We start from the raw sequence: 21,711 nt of genomic DNA, 5'->3' as shown, positions 1-21,711 counted from the left end.
AACAAGAGAAGGCACTACAGTGAGAAGCCCGCACACCGCAATGAAGAGTAGCCCCCACTAGCCACAACTAGAGAAAGCCCATATGCAGCAATGAAGACCCTATGCAGCCAAATATAAATTTTTCTAAAAAAAGAAAAAAAATAAACTTACTTTCATATTGATACAATAAAAAAAATTTGGACCAGTTATTTTTTAATATGCTGAAAGTTGGCAAAATATCAAAGGTAACAATTGAATTATCAATATGCATATTTTGGTGTCCTAAGAGGCAGTGTTTGTATTTCCAGTGAAGATACAAATAAGTCATAAATTATATTTTTCTTTTAGAAATGTATATTTTCACCTTTATTTCAGCAAAATGATTAATTATGCCATTATAATAAAATATTTCAAATATTTTGTGTTCTATTCACAGTGGCACCAAATAATACATTTCCCAAGTCACATGATGTCTGTTGTCTTTAATTTTTTCCTGTTTTAAAATATTTAAACATATCTTTGAACTTTTAAAATTTTCTTTTCAGCCTTTTTTTTCTTCACTGAGGTTACATGTTTTCTATCCAATCTCAGTTTACATGCACTCTTTTTTTTAAAATTGAGATATAGTTGATTTACAGTATTATATTAGTCTGAGGTGTACAACATAGTGATTCAAAACTTTTACAGATTATATTCCATTTATAGTTTTATAAAATATTGGCTATATTCCCTGTGATACATAATACATTCTGTGGCTTATTAATTTTATATATAGTAGTTTGTACTTCTTAATCCCCTACCCCTATCTTGCCCTTCCACCTTCCATCTTCCCACTGGTAACCACTAGTTTTCTCTTCCTGTGAGTCTGTTGCTTCTTTGTTGTATTCATTCGTTTTATTTTTTAGATTTCACCTATAAGTGATAACATATGGTATTTATCTTTCTCCTTCAGACTTATTTCCCTAAGCGTAATATGTTCCAGGTCCACATTCTTGCAGATGGCAAGATTTCATTCTTTTTTATGGCTGAGTAATATTCCTGTGTGTGTGTGTCTGTGTGTGTGTGCGCACGCGTGTGCGTGTACACCATATCTTCGTTATCCATTCATCTGTTGATGAGCACTAAGGTTGTTGGCATATCTTGACAATTGTAAATAATGCTGTTGTGAACACTGGCCTGCATGTATCTTTTCAAATTACTGTTTTCATTTTCTTTGAATATATACCCAGGAGTGGAAATGCTGGATCATATGGTAGTTCAATTTGTAGTTTTTGAGGAAACTCCATTCTGTTTCCACAGTAGCTGCGCCAATTTACATTACCACAAACAATGTACTTAGGGTTCCCTTTACTCCATATCCTTGACAACATTTGTAATTTATAACCTTTTTGAACATAGCCATTTTGACAGGTGTGAGGTGATACATCATCGTGGTTTTGATTTTCATTTATCTTATGATTAGTGATGTTGAGCATCTTTTCCTGTGCCTGTTGCCATCTCTGTCTTCTTTGGAAAATTGTCTATTCACGTCTTCTGCCCAATTTTTAAAATTAATTTGGGGGTTTTTTGATGTTGAGTTGTATGAGTTGTTTATATATTTTGGATATTAACCCCTTATCAGTCATACCATTTGCAAATATTTTCTCCCATTCAGTAGGTTTTAGCATTTTTGTTGATGGTTTCCTTTGCTGTGCAAAAGCTTTCAAGTTTAATCAGGTCTCATTTTTAAAGTTTTGCTTTTGTTTCCTTTGGCTGTGAGACAGACCAAAAAAATTATTACTATGATTTATGTCATAGAATGTTTTACCTATGTTTTCTTCTAGTTTTATGCTTTCCAGTCTTACATTTAGGTCTTTAATCCATTTTGAGTTTATTTTTATATATAGTGTGAGAAAATGTTCTAATTTCATTCTTTTACGTGTAGCTCTCTAGTTTTCCCTTTACTGATCATTGTGGATATAGATGATTTTACTACTTTTGGTTTTTAACTTTCCTACTAGGTTTGTACATTGTTGATTTACCACCTTTATTGGATACTTGCCTTTACCAAGGAGATTTTTTTTTCTGTAATTTTCATGTTTTTTGTTGTGGCCTTTTCTTTTTCACTTATAGAAGGCCCTTAACATTTCTTGTACAGCTGGTTCGGTGGTGCTGAACTCTTTTACCTTTTGCTTGCCTGTTAAACTTTTGACTTCTCCATCAAATCTAAATGAAAGCCTTGCCTGATAGAGTAAACTTGGTTGTAGGTTTTTCTCTTTCATCACTTTAGTTTCTGCTTAAAAGTCAGCTGATAGCCTTATGGGAGTTCCCTGGTTTCTTTTCCCTTGCTGCTTTTAATATTCTCTCTTATATTCAATTTTTGCCATTTTAATTACAATGTGTCTTGGGGTGGTCCTCTTTGGGTAGATCCTGTTTGGGACTCTCTGTGTTTCCTGCACTTTGAGGTCTGCTTCCTTTTCTAGGTTAGGGAAGTTTTCAGCTATTATATCTTCACATATGTTCTCTGCCCCTTTCTCTCTCTTCTCCTTCTGGGACCTCTGTAATGTGAGTGTTAGAATATTTGATGTTATTCCAGAGATTTATTAAACTTTCCTCATTTCTTTTTATTCTTTTTTTCTTTTTTCTGTTCAGCTTTGGTGATTTCCACTGCTCTGTCTTCCAACTCACTGATCCGTTCCTCTGTATCATTTAACCTACTGTCGAATCCTAGCAGTGTATTTTTCATTTAGTTATTGTATTCTTCATCTCTGTTAAACAATTTTAACTTCTGGATTAAAGACCTAAAATGTAAGACTGGAAAGCATAAAACTAGAAGAAAACATAGGTAGAACATTCTATGACATAAATCATAGTAATAATGATAACATTTATATACTAATAACTCTGTTCTTCCATTCTTCTCCTGAGTTCTTTGATCATCTTTACAATCATTACCTTGAACTCTTTCTCAGATAGACTGCCTATCTCCATTGCACTTAATTCTTTTTCTGGGGTTTTATCTTGGTCCTTTGTTTGGACCATGTTTCTCTGTCACCTCATTTTGTCTAATTTGCTGTTTTTATTTCTATGTATCTGGTAGGTTGATTATGTTTCCTGACCTTGGAGAAGTGGCCTTTTGTAGGAGATGTCCTATGTGTCTCAGCAGCCCACTCCTCACTGGTCACCAGAGCTGTATGCTCTAGGGGTGCCCCTATGTGTGTGGATCCTTCTGTTGTGGAGGGTAGACTACTGGGGGCAGTCTGGTAGGCATGGCTGGCTCCCAGTCTGGTTGGTTGCCAGGCCCATCCTTGCACAGCGGCTGCCAGTCACCTGGTTCATAATTTTGTCTAGGAGTTTGGTCTATAGATACTAGTATTTACTCTTGTTTCTGTGTATAGATGTATGTTTTTTCTGTGTCTCTGCCTCTTTCTTGGTTCTACAAATTGTCTTGAATTAATCATTGCTTAGATAATTTGAAAATGTTCGATTTGGGGTTGTGTTACCTCTTGTGTTTATTATTGGGATTTAAGTCCCTTTATAGTGAGTTTGGAAAAGCAAGGATAACCTCAATTACCTTATAACAATCTAATTGCTTCAGTTAGTGTTTTCAGCCTGGAATATTAACTAAAGGGCGTTCCTATTATAAATTAAAGCCCTTAGCTTGAAGGAGATTCACAGACCTCAACCAGAACTTCTCAGAGGACATTTTCAACCTACATATAGTTAGGGATATTTGGGGTTTGGTTGTACCTATACTTAGAGCCAGAATTGGCCAACATATTAATATTGAGCAGAGATAAATGTGTTCAGTAACATTATTTTTGTCTCTGTTCCCCAGTATTATATTACTATATGTTCAGATCAAAGTAACAGTGTTAAGCTATCCTTTTTGAGCAAGAGAGAGGAAAAAAGTCACATATTAGAAAATCCTGCTTTATGGGAAAAGAATCTAAAAGTGGAGATATATGTATATGATTCATTTTGCTGTACACCTGAAGCTAACACAACCTTGTAAATCAACTATACTCCAATAAAAATTTTAAAAAAAGAAACTCCTGCTAAATAAATGTCAAAAAAAGGTCACAGCGTACAAAATAATTTTTGCTGAACTTAAAAGGTGAAGAAGAAATCAGCTGGCTTAGAAGTTAAATATAGTTCTTCTCCTTAATTCTCTAAGTATTAAATATCCAGGCCAAAAATGCGATCTACTCATTCCCATTTCCAGTATTAATCAGGGATTATGCCTCCTAGTTTGATTCATGTTTTATTCATGCTTACAAGTTTTCATTCTTTCTGGCACTTTGCATCATGCTAAAAGTAGTCAAAATGTGAAAGCTTGCAGATAAATAGAAAAATGCTGATACATTATCACTCTTTAACTCACCAGAATTTTCACCTTTTTCAGGAAGGCACATTAGACCATTCAAGTCATTTCTCATTACTGCCTGAGCTATTCTACATAGAACCTAACGGATGATTTTTTCATTTTGTAAACTTTCAGGTCTGTCTTTAGCAATTCAATTTGCTTTAACCTCAGATATGTTATTTTCTTCCTTTTTGAAATACGAATAATAAAAGTAGATTGGAACACAGCATTGTTGGCAAACCAAACTTTATTAAATATTTGATTTTATCTGTTACAGAACATGAAAAGCAGCGGTTATGCAAGAGTACCGATTATATGAATTTGCATTTCAAAGTGAAATGGTTTTATATTGAATATGTGCGAGAACTTCCTGCCTTCAAGGATGCCGTTCCTGAATATTCCTTGTAAGTAGTGATTTTCACCCGCAAGTTTATTCTCAATTCATAGTCCTGTAAAATTAAACCTGAATTATGCAGTCCTGAAATCTCTTCACATAATCTTCATTTGAATGCTGACATTTCTGTCATAAAATTAACATTAAATGATTTGCATACCTTTGGGAACCATATTTAATTGAACTGTGTTGCATTTTTCAAGTATGACTTACTTGGATATTCAACTCAAAGAGAAAGAAATACGTAATACATAATACACAATGGCTCACATGATGAAATTATTTCTTGTAAAAGTGCTTGAACTCAAATTTTGTTGGGAAAATGAGGGGTGCTTGTGTATTGATCTATATAGTCCAAATTACTCTTTATTTCAAACCTAAAAATGTCTTAGATATTTATATTTCTAAAATACAAGTCATTATTAAACAGGTGACATTTTCAGAAACATGAATCTATCAGGTACAATTGTAATCACACAGATTTATAATACTCTGCATTTTATATTTGTCAGAATTGTTTTATTCTGTTGAGGGAGGGCTTCCAAATTCTAGGCACTGTGCCAAGTGTTGTAGGACAACAGTGAATAAAATAAAGGCTTCACCTTGAAAGGAGCTTATACTCAAGGAGATAGTGTAAGAACAAAAATCCTGCTAAAGCAAGGCAAATTGAAATAATTACTAATTCAAGTAATATGAGCAAAGTGCAATGGGGTCTCACAGAAGAGAGATATTACCCCATTTCAATGACTCTACACAGTATTTATGGATGGGATAGCATTTGATACAGACTTTGAAATGTTTGGGCTATGGCAAGAAAACGAAAGGAAAGTTATGAGCATAATTATGGAGGAAGGAATACATGGGCTATGGTCCATGGGAAATAGTTTCATTTCAGTGGAGTACAGGGTATCTTTACAAAATTAGTAGAAAGTAATGTAGGAAACGTGGTTTTGAACTAGATTATATAAATACTGTGAAGCTTTTACCACTTTTATTAGGCATTGTGGGGGTTGGAAAAGGTAGAGAATGGAGGGGGGTAGGGAAGTGTATATATACATCATAGAGGGATTGCAGTAAAAATGTAAAGGATGAAGATGTATGGGAGAGAAATTTCAAAGATAGAATTTACAGAATTTGTCTACTAAAGACACGTGAGGGTAAAAGAAAGAAGGAAGAGTTAAACATGCAGTACATGTGCCTAAGCGTTGGTATTGACTGGGAATAGGGAAATGAAAAAGGGAGCTATTTGCCAAGAGAATTCTGCTTCTGGCTCTGTGTAGACTAACTAAACTACACTAACTTAAATCAGACTAACATGCTCACTGAAGACCAACTATAAAAGCAAAATAAAATTAAACAGTATCAGAGAGCAATTGAGGCAACCAGGGATTGAGAAGCTAAGGTCCCTGAGAAAAGAAATGCTTTGAGGTGAACCCTGTATTTGCTGCAGTTTCTCTCCAGTCCTCTCCATCTACACGCATTTACCAATTTGCCATATAAGTCATGGTGGTCAAATAGAGAACAGTAACCCAGAGTTTATAGTGATCTCCCTGGGCTAGAGAAACAAACATTGGTGTTCAAGGCTCTGAAGGCTGCTTTGTCTTGTGGGACCAACATCCTAGAATAACAGGAACTACAGAGAAGTAAGTATAGCATGCTGCATGCAGTTTCTTCTTGAGGTATTCTCTGATTCTTAATCTGCCCATGTGTGGAGAGTGAGGCAGAAATAAACAAGTAGAAAGCAGGCACTAAGAGATTAAAAACCAAGCAGAGACTTCAGTAGTCTCACAATGCTGGGGAGATAAAAATTAGAAAGCAAGGCTTCCTAAGAAAGAAGAAGCATTATAAACATCCCAGGTTTTCAGGTGAGATCCCTGAAGGACTCTGTCCTAAAAATAAGGGCAAACTGGAAATAGCCCAGTCTAAAACCCAGTCTTTTCTAGATTGTGGTGATCTCTGTACATTCTGTCTACAAGAAGAAATTCAGATCCACTTTGGAGGAAATGATCAACCAAAGGTTCCACAATTTTTCATAGACAATGCACAATATTTAACAAAAGATTAAAGACTGCCAGGCAACAGGACCAAATGACTAGAATCCAAGAGAAAAAAGAGAAATTAGTCTTATCAGACATAGAGTTTGATGTGTACTTCAAATTATGGGAGAATTTCAACAGAAAAATGCAACCTATAAGAAGAATAAAATGGACATTGTAGAACTGAAATAGGATGAAATTAGGAATGTGATAGATGGACCTAATGGCAGAATATACATAGCAGAAGAGGGCTTAAAATTACTGGAACATATTTTTGAAGAATATATTCATATAAAAACATAGAAAAAATACAAAATATAGAAAAAATAGAACAGGGATATATGGGAAAAATTTTAAAAAGGTCTAATGTACAAAGACCTGAGTTCCAGAAAAGGAGAAGAGAGAAACAGTACTAGAGCAGTGTGTGAAGAGTTACTAGATGTGGATTTTGCAAAACTGATGAAAAACATGAAGCCACAGTTTAAGAATTTCTGTAAATCCTAAGAAGGGTAAATTCAAGGAAAACTACCTGTAGTTACATCATAGAAAACTGCTTAAAATCAAAAAGAAGAAATCTTTAAATGTACTGGGTCAAGAAAGGGAAGACACTTTACCTTCAAAAGGGCTACAATAAAACAGTTGGCTGATTATTCAGTAGAAGTGACTGAAACCTGAATACAATGCAATGATATCTTTTAAGTGCTGAAAGAAAACAACTAACAATTTAGAATTCTACAAGTGTCAAATGTAGCCTTCAAAAATAAAGGAAAATAAAAACATTTATATAACTGAGAAGTTGACAGAACTTATTTCCAGCAGACTCTCACCAAAAATGTACTGTAAGCTTTCAGACAAGGAAAATGACTCAAGATAAAAATACACTAATATAGTAAAGAATTACAATCATTAAAGAAGGTGAACAAATGTGTACATTTAAAGCACATTAAAAAAATTTAAAAATAAACACATTAACTATATAAAATTTTTTAAATCTGTAGAATAAAATATACATAGGATTAGGACTTCCCTGGTGATGCAGTGGTTAAGAATCCACCTGCCAATACAGGTGACACAGGTTCAATCCCTGGTCTAGGAAGATCCTATATGCTGTGGAGCAACTAAGCCCGTGTGGCACAACTATTGAACCTGTGCTCTAGAGCCCATGAGCCACTACTGAAGCCCGTGCGCCTAGAGCCTGTGCTCTGCAACAAGAGAAGCCACCGCAATGAGAAGCCCATGCACCACAATGAAGAGTAGCCCCCACTCACCACCACTAGGGAAAGCCCACGCACAGCAATGAAGACCCAATGCAGCCAAAAATAATAAATAAGTTTAAAATAGAAGACAGCAATAGCATGAAAAGGTAGGAGAGTGATACACTGAGTAATACAAGATCCTTGACTTGTTTAAAAAGTGTAAAATACTCATTTTAAAAAGCTTTGAATATATCGTGGATGTGTATTATAATTTATAGTGTAACCCCTTAAGGTATAATATAATACTATGCATCAATAAGATAATGGGGAAGGGGAGGAGGATAAAACAACGTTACATAAAAGGCAAGAAACGAGAATGAAAAGAAGGAAGAGCAAGTAGGAAACTGAGGGTGAGGGAAGCAAGATATGATAGATTTAAAATTTAATGTATCAGAAAATTAAGCATAATCATTAAATGCAAATAGATTAATACTCTAGCCAAGAAGTATTGTCCTACTAGATAAAATAGCAAAACCCAAAAGATCTTGCTTACAATTTATTCACCTAAAACATGAGCCTAGAAATGTTAAGTGAAAGGATGAAAAAAATAATTGAAAGGAAAATGACACAGCTATCCTGATATTAGACAAAATAGATTTTAAGATAAGAAATACTTTGAGAGAGAGAAATTTTTCATGATGATTAAAGGAGCAATTCAACAAAAAGATGGGAAAGATATCTAATGGAAAGATATCCCATGCTCTTGGATTGGAAGAATTAATATTGTTAAATGGTCATACTACCCAAAGCAACCTACAGATTTAATTTGATCTCTATCAGATTACCCATGACATTTTTCACAAAACTAATTATTACCCTAAAATTTACATGAAGGACCCGTGAATTGCCAAAGCAATCCTGAGGAAAAAGAACAAAGCTGGAGACATAACCCTCCTAGACTTCGGACAATACTACAAAGCTACAGCAATCAAAACATCATGGTATTGGCACAAAAATAGACATATGGATCAATGGAACAGAATAGAGAGCCCAGAAATAAACCCACACATCTACGCTCAATTAATCTTTGACAAAGGAGGCAAGAATATACAATGGAGAAAAGACAGTCTCTTCAGGAAGTGATGTTGGGAAAGCTGGACAGCTACATGTAAATCAATGAAGTTAGAACACTCCCTCACACCATATACAAAAAAAACTCAAAATGGCTTAAAGACTTAAACATAAAACATGACACCATAAAACTCCTAGAGGAGAACATAGGCAAAACATTCTCTAACATAAATCATAGCAACATTTTCCTAGGTCAGTCTCCCAAGGCGATAGAAATAAAAGCAAAAATAAACAAATGGGACCTACTCAAACTTATAAGCTTTTGCACAGCAAATGAAGCCATCAACAAAATGTAAAGACAACCTATGGGATGGAAGAAAATATTTTCAAATGATGTGACCAACAAGGGATTAAATTCCAAAATATAAAAACAGTTCATACAACTCAATAAAAAAAACCAAACCACCCAATCAAAAAATGGGCAGAACAAATAAATAAATATCATTTTTCTTTTTGTTCAAACTTTAAAAATAAATAGGCAGAAGACCTAAATAGACAATTCTCCAAAGAAGACATACAGATGGCCAACAGGCACATGAAAAGATGCTCAACATCGCTAATTATTAGAGAAATGCAAACCAAAATGACAAAGAGGTACCACCTCACACTGGTCAGAATGGCCACCATCAAAAAGTCTACAAATAAATGCTGGAGAGGGTGTGGAGAAAAGGAAACCCTCCTTCACTATTGGTGGTAATGTAAATTGGTGCAGCCACTATGGAAAACAATATGGGGATTCCTTAAAAAACTAAAGATAGAGTTGCCATATGATCCAGCAATCCCACTCCTGGGCATATATCTGGAGAAAACTCTAACTTGAAAAGATACATGCACCCCAAAGTTCATAGCAACACTATTTACAATAGGCAAGTCATAGAAGCAGCCTAAATGTCCATTGATAGATGAATGGATAAAGAAAATGTGGTACATATATACAGTGGAATACTACTCAGCCATAAAAAGAATGAAATATTGCCATTTGCAGCAACATGGATGGACATAGAGGTTATCATACTGAGTGAAGTAAGTCAGACAGAGAAAGAAAAATATCATATGATGTCACTTATATGTAGACTCTTAAAATACGATACAAATGAACTTATTTACAAAACAAACACTCATAGACACAAAGCAAACTTATGGTTATCAAAGGGGAAGGGGGAGGGAGGGATAAATTAGGAGTCTGGGATTAGTAGATACAAACTACTATGTATAAAATAGATAAACAACAAGGTCCTACTGTGTAGCACAGGGAACTATATTCAATACCCTGTAACAAACCATAATGGAAAAGAATATGAAATAGAATATATATATATATATATATACACACACACACACACACACACACACATATATATATGGTTTCATATATATGAAACCATAACATACATAACTGACTCACTTTGCTATACACCAGGAACTAACACAGCATTATAGATCAACTATACTTCAATTAAAATATTTCAAAAATAAAAAGATATTTCATTTCTAAATTTGTATGTATCAAATGACATGTCAGCAAAATATATAAAGCAAAAATTGTCAGAAGTAAAATGAAAAATCAAATCTACAATTCTATTTGGAGATTATACATCTTTCAGAAACTGATTGAAGAATCAGACAAAAAATGTCATTAAGAAAAAAGACATTTCAACAACATGATATCTGTCCATCTATTTCTGGTCACCCAGAGTTTCCACAAATTTTCATATTGTTTACACACATATACACACACACACACACACACACACACACACACACACACAAACACACACACTACCTATCTACAGTTATAACCAGCAATGAGAAAATACACATTGTTATCAGATGTACATGGTGCATTTACCAAAATAGACTATCTGATAGACCAAAAAGCAGGTATAATGAATTTTAAAAGATTGAAGCATATACTGTATGTTCTTGGACCACTGTGAATTAAGCCAAAAATCAGCTCCAAGAAGATAACTAGAAAGTCACCAGATAGGGAAATTAAGCAGATACTCTAGATCATTCATAAGTCAAAAAACAAATCACAGTGTAGATTACACGATATTTTTAACTAAGTGATAAAATATGGCATGTCAAGACTTGTGGATTACAGCTAAAACAGTAAACAGAGGAAGATTTATAGCTCTAGTTCTATAAAGAGAAAGGAAAAAAGGCTATAAAATCAGTCATATAAGTTATCAGAAGAAATGTTTAAACGCCAGTCAAGTCAAGAGAAAGTAGAAAAAGAAAATAATCAACATGACCTGGAATAAAAATAAAGTAGAAAATTGAAGGAGAAATTAAAAAGCCAAGTGTGTTTTTGAGAAGACTATAAAAATCAAAAAAACCTTAGGCCAGTGAAAAAAGATATGTCACAAATTACCATTTTCAGGAAAAGATGTCACTAAAGATGCTATAAAGATAAAAAATTATTAAGAGTATTTATGGTAGCACATTTAAAAGTTAGACAAAATGTACAAATTCCTTTAAAAAGAAAACTTATCAAGCTAGCATAGGAAAAAAGATAAAATCTGAGCGGGTCTATAACTATTTTAAAATTTGAATCCTTAAATAAAAATCATGTCACAATCAAAACTCCAGGCCCAGATGGCTCCAAATGGAATTCTTCCAACTGTTTAAGAAAGAATATCAGCAATGTTACACAAACTGTTCCAGAGAAGGCAGGAATACTTCTCAAATCCTTTTTGAGGTCAGCATATCCTCACTACCAAAACCTATTGAGAACATGACAAGTAAGAATATTTACAGGCCAATTTGTCTCTGACCATAGTTTAAAAAAATAAATGAAATATTAGCCAATAGAATTCAGTGGTCTATAAAAACAGTAATAGAACATGACCATGGGAAATTTATTCCTGGAATATGAGATTAGTTAAACATTTTAAAAGCAATGAATGTAAATCACCACATTTAAATTATGAAGGAGAAAATCGCTACAATCATTACACTAAATATGTAACAATAATTAGATAAAATAGAACATTAATTTATTATAAAAATCTTGTATCAAGTGAGGAATAGAAGGGAACTCTCTTAATCTAATAAAAGACCCACCCTTCAAAAAAGAAACTGTACATTCTCATGGATAAAATTTTGAAAACTTCCCCAAGATCAAGAATGACTGATTATATATATGTGTAACTGAGTCACTTTGCTGTACAGTAGAAATTAACACAACATTGTAAATCAACTATACTTCAGTAAAATAAATTTTTTTAAAAAGAACGAGACCAATAGCTGATAACATCACTTTTATTTAACATTGTGCTAGAAGTCCCAGGCAGTACAATAAGACAAGAGAGAGAAAAGTGTAATGGCTGTAAAAGCATATAATGATGCTATCCATATGTGTATATGACATATTTATACACCTAGAAAATTCAAAAGAAAGTATAGGAAAACTAGTAGAATCTAAAAAGTGATTGTAGTAAGTTCATTGAATTTCTATGTGACAGCCACAGTTAGAAAATTACATATAAACAATACCGTTTGAATGACATTAAAACCGTGATAAACTCATGTGATGAAAGATGTGCGTGCCCTCTACTGAGGCAACTATAAAATATTACTGAGAGGATTACTTAAGATGAACTAAATAAAAATATACAATATTCCTAAAAAGATGCATTATTGTAAAGGAGGTAGTTCTCCCCACATTGACATACAGATTCAAAGCAATCCCATAAGGAGTCCCGCAGCTATTTTTGTGTAGATTGACAAGTTCATTCAAAAATGTGTAATACATAGAAATGCAAAGGGCTAAGACTAGCCATAGCAATCTTGAAGAGGAAGTAAAAAAGTTGTGGAGAACTGCACTCAGTCACCAAGACTTATTCAAAAGGTAATTATTAATTGTATGGTGTTGTGCATGACAAATAGACCAATGAAACAAAATAGTCCAGAAACAAATCCACACATTGCTGTTACCTGATTTGCATCAAAGATGCCAACTCAAAGGAGTGGGGGAAAGGATGACCTTCTAAATAAATGGTGCTAGACGACTGTACATCCATACGGAAAAAAGAACTTTGAAACTTAGACCATTCACAAAACCCACCTACTGGTGGATTGCAGATCACTAAAAGTTAAAGGTGAGCACCCAGAATCAGTTACAGGAGATGAGTCCATGTAGATGAAAGCCAGATGGTAAAGCCCTAAGAAATGAGAGAATGGCACAGTGGGGGACATAGCACACAAGATCTACATTTTACAGGATTTTGAATTGTAAAGGGAATTGTAGAGTGGGAATTGGGAACTAAGCATATTTGAGGCAGCATTGGAAGGGCCAAGAGAAAGGTAGAGATTGAAGGTAAAAGAGAAGGATATATATATATATATATATATATATATACACACACACACACACACACACATACATATATATATATACACATATATGTGTGTGTGTGTGTGTGTGTATACACATACATGTATATGATACACTGCACAGCATGCAGGACCTTAGTTCCCCGATCAGGGATTGAACCCATGAACCTGTACCCCATGTAGTGGAAGCTTACTTGGACTCCTAACCGCTGGACTGCCAAGGAATTTTGAGAAGGGGATATGTTTGAGAAGTGAAACTAAAGGTCTTCAAGGTAGCAGAACTAGAAAAAGAGAATGAAAAGAGATTTTTGGTCCTGAATTACTCTCAGATAAGAAAAGAGCAGTATTCACTGTTAATCATGTGCAAATGACATCTTTTATAGTATGCAATACTATTGTTTTTTTTTCAGGTGGTTTGAACCTTTTGTCATGCAGTGGCTAGATGAAAATGAAGACGTGTCAATGGAGTTCCTTAATGGAGCCCTGGGAAGAGACAAAAAAGATGGAGTGAGTTTAAATGACTTTCAGATTGCTTATTGTCAAGATTCATTTACACTGCTCACTTTTAAGCTAATGGGAATTTTTAGGCTTATTGCTATTAAGTTTAATTTTAATTTTCTCATTACCAAAATATAATTAAAACACAATTTTAAATGCTGATAAGAACCCTAGGGAATTGCTTTTAAAAAAAATCGATCACCCTTTTACCCCAAGATTCTTTACTCCTTGAATTGGTCTGAATCTGCAAGTTCAGTGGGCTTATACAAAGCTCCCCTGTTGTTCTGGAACCCTTCCAGGATTCCAAGATTAGGAACAGACACCCTCCCAATCCCTCTGGAGCAAATCAAATGTCTTGAGCCACAATCGGCTTGCTAAACCATCCTAATGCCTGTGGGGAATGAGAAATTGAAAGAACCAGTCCCTCAATTCAGTAATGGAGAAACCAATTAATAGCAACCTGCCCCATGATATTAGTTTTACTACACTTTCCAGAAAAGGAGATGGATGATTTTAAAATGAGCAAGCATTGTATTACTGGGAAATGAAAGTACATGATATAGGAGATTGAGCTGTTTTTGTGAAATAATGAAGATTCCTTCCACAGTCCCTCTAAAGTACGCTTATGAGGATGGTTTCACCTTTTCTCCCCTCAGTTCCAGCAGACATCTGATCACGCACTGTTTTCTTCCTCTGTGGTTGATGTCTTTGCTCAGCTTAATCAGAGCTTTGAGATTATTAAGAAACTGGAATGCCCCAATCCTGAAGCATTAGCTCACTTAATGAGAAGATTTGCAAAGGTAGGTTAAATGGAATGAATCCTTTCTTCGCTGGGACTATGGCATGTTGTTATTTTCCTGCACAGAATTTGAAAAATGCTGTTGTTTTGTAGCATTAGTCTTGTCTGACTACTACCCCAATTTAATTTTCTAATTCCAGTAAAAATAGGCTGTTTCAGGTTTGTCATCTAACTCTCTTTTTACCCTTCCTGTTTCCTAAGTATGGATTTATCATCTTAAAATATCTGTTATTCACATGAATGACTCAGTCATTTGTAACTGATGAGACTACCTTAGGTGGCCAAATTAATTTCTATTTCAGCTTTGTAGCTGAAAATAAATCTTGGAATTTCATATTCAAATCGCAGGTATTTTTTTTAATCAGTAGTACGATAAAAAGTATTTGAACTTGGAGTAATGAAAACTGAGTTCTAACTTCAAATCAGCCAATAACTGTAGTGTGAGTCTGAGCAGTTCCCTTGATTTTTTTTTTTTAACATCTTTATTGGAGTATAATTGCTTTACAATGGTGTGTTAGTTTCTGCTGTATAACAAAGTGAATTAGCTATACTTATACATATATCCCCATATCCTCTCCCTCTTATGTCTCCCACCCACCCTCTAGGTGGTCACAAGCAAGGTCACAAAGTCCCTTGATTTTTATGAGTTTAGTTTTCTTAGTTGGCAAATTGATTTTGAGCAACCAGATTCCTCTGAAGACCTCTTCCTCCTCTTACTGTCTAAGAAGGCTTGCAAAGTACTTACTATTTTGCAAAAGTTTCTGGGGAAGTATAAGAAATAAAAAATGATGTCTCTGGCCCTTCAAATCTTTATATATATATATAAAATACTCAAGACCACATGACATGAACTAATTGGAAGATGGCATGAAGAGGTCCACAATTCAGTCTCAAGCACGGTAGCGTGCACAGTAAGTTGAGCGGAAGGAAAACTAATGAGAGCTGAAATACAGTTTCCCTGGGAAAACAGGGCTCATTCAGCCTAAAAAGGTGAAGTTAGAAAAGTATTGTAAGCCACGGGAATAGCAGGAACAAAGGGAAAGGAAAAGCTGAGCGTGACGTGAAGAGCAGGGAGAAACAATCCTCTGGCAAAAAAGCAAAAAAAAGGAAAAGAAAAGGAAAAAAAAAATCTGTTCTGGGAGAAGTAGTGGGGAATGTTAGGAGAGTGAGGATGGGTCCAGATCTTGAAGAGCTCTGCTTCCCAGGCTGAGAAATTTATACTTAATCTTTTGAACAGTTTAAGAAACAGTGAATATTTGGAGATTTTGAATCACGGTACTGATATGACAGATGTAGGGATGTAGGGCAATGACCTACACACCCCTATGCCTGACGGCCCTAAGGATAAGCCTGGCTTCATGGGTTGGATGATGGCAGAGGTTTCAGCTGGCTGTTTATTTGACAAGGGCTTACTCTTTGCCTCACTTGCACAATTTACTAGCCACTTTAAGAGATGTAGTCATGAAGAAGCACAATCTCTGACCTCAAAAACTTATAATGAGATGGCCAAACCTATAAACAACTATGAAAAAGTCAAATGCTATAATCAGGGTATCTCAGAGGTTGAAAAAGGCCTAGTGTATATCTATATCTCTCTATCTTCTATATAGATATATAGAGAGAGAGATAGGTAGAGAGAGATATATATAGATCATGTTAAAAAATAAAGACATGCCAAAACTCAGTGAAACTGTATAATATTTAAGACATATTAATTTGCTAGGGCTGCCATAAATAAAATACCACAGAATGGTGGCCTAAACAGTAAAAATTAATTTTCTCACAGTTCTGGAAACTGTAAATCCAAGATCAAGGTGTCAGAAGGTTTGTTGTCTTCTGAGGGCTCTCAGGGCTTCTTGCAGATGACTATCTTCTCACTGTGTCCTCACACAGTCTTTCCTCTGTGTACCTGCAACCCTGGTGTTTCTATGTGTGTCTAAATTTTCTCTTCTTATAAAGACACCAGTCATATTGGATTAGGGCTCACACTAATGGCCTTATTTTAACTAACTCACTTTTTGAAAGGCCCTGTCTCCAAATACAGTCATATTCTGAGATATTAGGAGTTAGGGTTTCAACATATAAATTTTGAGGGACAAAATTCAGCCCCTAAAAGATGTATACATTTAACATGCCACTGCTTTCAACCACAGACGCCAACACAAGAGTAGATTACTTCATTTGCGTTCTCACAAAAAGTCTAAATTTGAGACCCTTTATGAATGGGAGGCTTGAGCCTGACCCTGTCATTGGCTCTGGCTCTTAGAAAAGTTTAAGCCTGGTTCACTGACAGGTGGATTAGGAAAGGGCTTCTTGTAGGAGGCAGCATCTTTATTAACTGTAGTAGGGTAGTTTTGCTGAGGTAACAAGGAAACCAAGAAACTGTATGATTTAACACAACAAAGATTTACTTCCTGCCCACCCAACATCAGATACCGGTTGGGCAACCCTATGGGGGAGCCTTTGTCAAAAATAAACAAAGCCAGATACTAGTTAAAGTTGTAAGGACAGATTTTAATTAGCAATAAATGAGTGCAATGGGGAAGAGTCCAGACTGAACGAGAGTCATTTTTGATTTGTACAGACGTCACTGGCTGTTTTAGAGGCAGAGTGTAGGAACAGGGAGGGCACAAGCAGGGGCTCGAAAAGCACAAGCAGGGGCTCTCTCTGTCTTTCTCTCTATACTGTCCCCACTGCCGAAGCCCAACAGTCCACCAAAAAGAAAATCATGACCTAAGTTCACACACTCAGAAATCCTACCTTCCAGGCCTTCCTAGGTACCCCTTCCATCAACTGGTTCTCTCTGAAGAGCTATCTCCACCCTGCTGTGCATTAGGTAGGACAGTGGTTCTCAAACTTCAGCTTGCACCACTACCACCTGGAGGCTTGTTAAAACATGAATTGCTGGGACTCAACCCCAGAATTGCTGCCTCAGTAGATCTGGGACTGGATCAGGGCATTTAGATTTCCAACAAGTTCCCAGGTGATGGTTATGATACTGTTGGAGACATGCCTGAAGTAGACATGTCTTAACTAACTACAGATGACCCTTGAACAACGTGGGTTTGAACTATGGGGGTCCGCAGTTTTTAAATAGTGAATACTACAGTCCTACATGATCTGTGGTTGGTTGAATTCGGAGATATGGAAGAACTACAGATATGGAAGGCTGACTATAAGTTATAAGTAGATTTTCCACTGTGCAGAAGGTCAGCGCCCCTAACCCCCTGGTTGTTTAAGGTTCAACTGTACTCACTAGTATTAATTAAAGAACTAATGTATAGTAGTGATTTTACTTTGTTGAATAAATTAGAATGAAATCGAGGTTGCCCCTGAATTGTACATGAACACTTTCATTCCGGTGTACTTTGTATACTCACAAAGAAATGGATGTTGTTATAGCCAGTGTACTCACAACTCTTATGGGCACAAGGCCTTAAACTACATCCTACATGGCTGAGCCCTTTTCCTTAAATGCAACCTATCCGGACTTGCTAACCACTGGCATTTGTAGGCTAGTGGATGCGAGATTGTAGGATCAGTTTCCTCCCAGCAGGAATTCAAGGGACTAGGTTTTTCCTATAAAGTAGAGGCAAGAATTAGACCAGGGGAAGACCTTAAGAATAATCAGAAATGGATGTCTGGATTCCCCTGCCCAAACTAAATCTTGAACAAGTGATAGTCTGAGTTGCAACAAGCTCCTAAAGTCAGGCTTCTGTTGGTTTTTGTTCTTGCCATATAGTGAAATGATTCCTGCAGGTAACACTATCATAAGAACCTGTAAATTGAGAGTAGTATTCATATGTATGAGTAAATCAGCACTCATTAGGGAAGTCCCAAAGTAATTTTCAACATTACATCTAAAATAAGTTTTGGACAGGTGCATTTGGAAGATACTTCAGTCTGATCCACCACCTGTTTTCCTAGATTTATTGGTCTGCTGCTTGATAAGATGTTATATTTTCCAAAGCCAGTCTTCCATTTAAATTGATGCATATTATCACTTTACCTTGTACTTCCACAAACTATGGATTTTCTGTTATCCCTAATTTCAGGTTTCAGGTTTTCATTGTGATTTTTAAAGTCTATAAAACGAGTTCATAGTCACATTCGGTGAATTCAGCTTTGTAAATTAAACATCTCTCCTTTAGTTTAACTCCTTGGACTGTCTCCCCAAGTTGATTTTGAGCCGCAAAGAAAATTCAGACGAATAGGTTATACAAAAAATAAAATCTTTTTTGTCTTTGCTTTTCTATGGAAAGAGATGGTCTGTATCTACTGTTCTTGTTGCTTTCTCTCTTCTAAGAAAATCATGTCCACATTGGACTTATGATAATTCAAGCTCTGTAAGTAACAGCAGTAGGGTGCAAACTCATCAATATCTCTTTAAGTAGTTGAAATAAAATGTAACAAAGTTTGTTCATTTTCCCTTATTTTGCATAATTAATGGGAGCAGAGGGCATCCTTAGGCTCAGAGAGAGTTATTAGTTGGAGAAGGAGAATTTAGAATTAAGATGAAAAAGACAGAAAGAGGGGAAGGATTAGGCAATATTTTTCGTAAATATTGCACCAATAAATAACTTACTAATTAAAGGTAAATGTATTGAGATAGTGTGGTGCAACAAAAGCTGAAGTTTAGGTCTTAAGAGGTGGTCTTGTTATTAGTAAGGCTCCTTATCATAGAAAACTGAAAATATTCATTGCTAAGTGACATATATGGGAATGTTCTGACACCCCTCTCATAATGAGGTATTTAGGAACAAGGCAGAAAGTTGAGAAAATAACCATCACAAGGAATTTTGTCATGGTAGGGGTGCGTGTGTGTGTGTGTGTGTGTGTGTGAGGGGCGCAGGGGTGAGGATGGGAACTAGAAACCATGAGAGATGATGAAAGCATGAAGTGTCATTCATTCAGGAAAAGAAAAATCATTAGGGGGCATTAGGTAATAAGTATCCAAGCATAGAGGAGGTTACCACCAAACAGTATACCTTCTGAGTATTTAGATAAGTTAGAAATAAAGAATTTTGTGATGGAGCTGGTTGTATTAAAATGGAATGGATGCACGTGGAATATCTTCCAAATGTACTTAGAAATATTACAAATTGTCATCTAAATATAATAAATTGAGATCCTTCTTTTGGCAAGGGTGTAGATTTAATCACTACTTATGGCCATTGTTCAGCTGAAAATGACATTAGAAAAGTTTTCCCAGTTAACATAACCTGGAGTATATGTGTGTGTGTGTGTGTGTGTGTGTGTGTGTGTGTGTGTGTGTGTAGATAGATACATATATCTGTATATACATAAATATAGGTCTTTACTTACCTGGATACATTTCACAATTTTTTTTCCTAGACCATCAATAAAGTTCTGCTTCAGTATGCTGCAATTGTATCAAGTGATTTCAGTTCATACTGTGATAAGGAAAATGTGGTAAGTAAAAATGTCTCTACTTTCAAGTATTCCTCAGTTGAGAACCACTTCTTCAAACTAATAAGTAAGCAAAGGAAGTTGTTTTCTTTCTGTTCTCATACAGGAGGATAGAAAATAGGGATCTCAAGAAATTGTTTGAAAATTTCCTAGTAGTTCTGAACTGGTACAAAATAGAATTCAAAGGAAGGTTGAGAGCATCTCAATGCCAGCCAGCTTGTGGTTTTCCATGATGATAAGGAATAAGGCTCATATAAACAGCTGAAAACCCTCATCATTGTAAACACTGGAGCTGGGACCTAGGAGTTAAAAAGTTGTTTATTGTTAATACCAACTAGGGTAGTTTTGGCACCAATACCAAAATGAGTATAATTTAGCCTTTCAGTTTTCAAATAAATTGAAAAGGATGGTTAATGTAAGGAGTGATGCTAATTTATACTCTGAATTATTAACTTAGCCTTTTATTTTTTGGATGATTGAGAAAACATTGATAAAATCTAAGCCAGTATTGCAGCTTAATAAAAGGAATGAAGAGAAGTAAGATAAACTAATTTAGAATATAATCAGTGTTATTTTATGGTAGAGGGTAAAATCTTTCTATTCACCATATATAATTTTAGGAGAAATCTGTCAGCAACATAGGATTTTTTTTTTAAAGACTGAAAAAAATATTTTAAAAGTCAGTACTAGGGCTTCCCTGGTGGCGCAGTGGTTGAGAGTCCGCCTGCCGAAGCAGGGGACACGGGTTCGTGCCCCAGTCCGGGAAGATCCCACATGCCGCGGAGCAGCTGGGCCCATGAGCCATGGCCACTGGGCCTGCGCATCCGGAGCCTGTGCTCTGCAACGGGAGAGGCCACAACAGTGAGAGTCCCACGTACCGCAAAAAAAAAAAAAAAAAAAAAAATCAGTACTAGATTTTTCAAGACAAAAATCAGGGTGTTTTTTTCTCCCTCAAAAAATCAGTTCCCACTATCAGGCAAGTCTTAAAGAGAATTCTTGCTGAAACCTCCTTGACCTCTTGCTGAGAGCTCATTAAGATAAGTCAGTCCTAATGGTTCTTGAGGGTCCCAAAAGATGCTTCTTTTCCTTAAAGGAAAATGCTACCTAGAAATTTTACTGAAACTCCCAGGTATCTCAGCAGTGAGTTCTAATTGCCATTGGTTATAAATACTCTAATAGGCAAGATAGAGTATTTATTTATTGAAAGCATATAGCTACAATTAAATTTATAATACACTTGAAAAGTATTATATTGAAAATCAAAACAGTGACAGATAATTTCAAAAAAGCTTCTGATTTACTAGGACAGCCAAACTGAAGATTTTGAAAGGTGGCTGTGAATTATTAAGGCTAATTCCTGTCATTCAGAAAGGAAAAGTAGCCTTAAAAGGCCCTTGCAGACTTTATAGTATATTTTATTTTTTAAAGGAGAAAAATGATAAATCAGCATTTATTGTATTATTCTCTGTATTTTTCCTTTATATTTTATACTTTTCAAAATCAAATTTTAAAAAAGTCATTGAAATATTATAGCACAGGAACTTACTTTTCCTTCCTCAATGCTT

At 35.4% G+C, this 21,711-nt stretch overlaps 1 protein-coding gene across 1 annotated transcript in view; it reads left to right on the top strand.

Annotated features, from left to right (window-relative positions):
* UNC13C (unc-13 homolog C) overlaps positions 1–21,711 on the top strand; it is a 576,706-nt gene that overhangs the window by 466,306 nt on the left and 88,689 nt on the right. Inside the window, exons 19-22 of the mRNA XM_060294236.1 lie at positions 4,602–4,728; positions 13,830–13,926; positions 14,574–14,717; positions 20,072–20,149. Coding sequence (XP_060150219.1) covers positions 4,602–4,728; positions 13,830–13,926; positions 14,574–14,717; positions 20,072–20,149 — 446 coding nt within the window. The remainder of the gene's footprint in view (positions 1–4,601; positions 4,729–13,829; positions 13,927–14,573; positions 14,718–20,071; positions 20,150–21,711) is intronic.

Source organism: Globicephala melas, chromosome 2 (genome assembly GCF_963455315.2).
Source record: "Globicephala melas chromosome 2, mGloMel1.2, whole genome shotgun sequence".
NCBI classification, from domain to species: domain Eukaryota; kingdom Metazoa; phylum Chordata; class Mammalia; order Artiodactyla; family Delphinidae; genus Globicephala; species Globicephala melas.
Note: the sequence above shows the minus strand (reverse complement) of the source record. Positions and strands in the feature narration are given on the sequence as shown.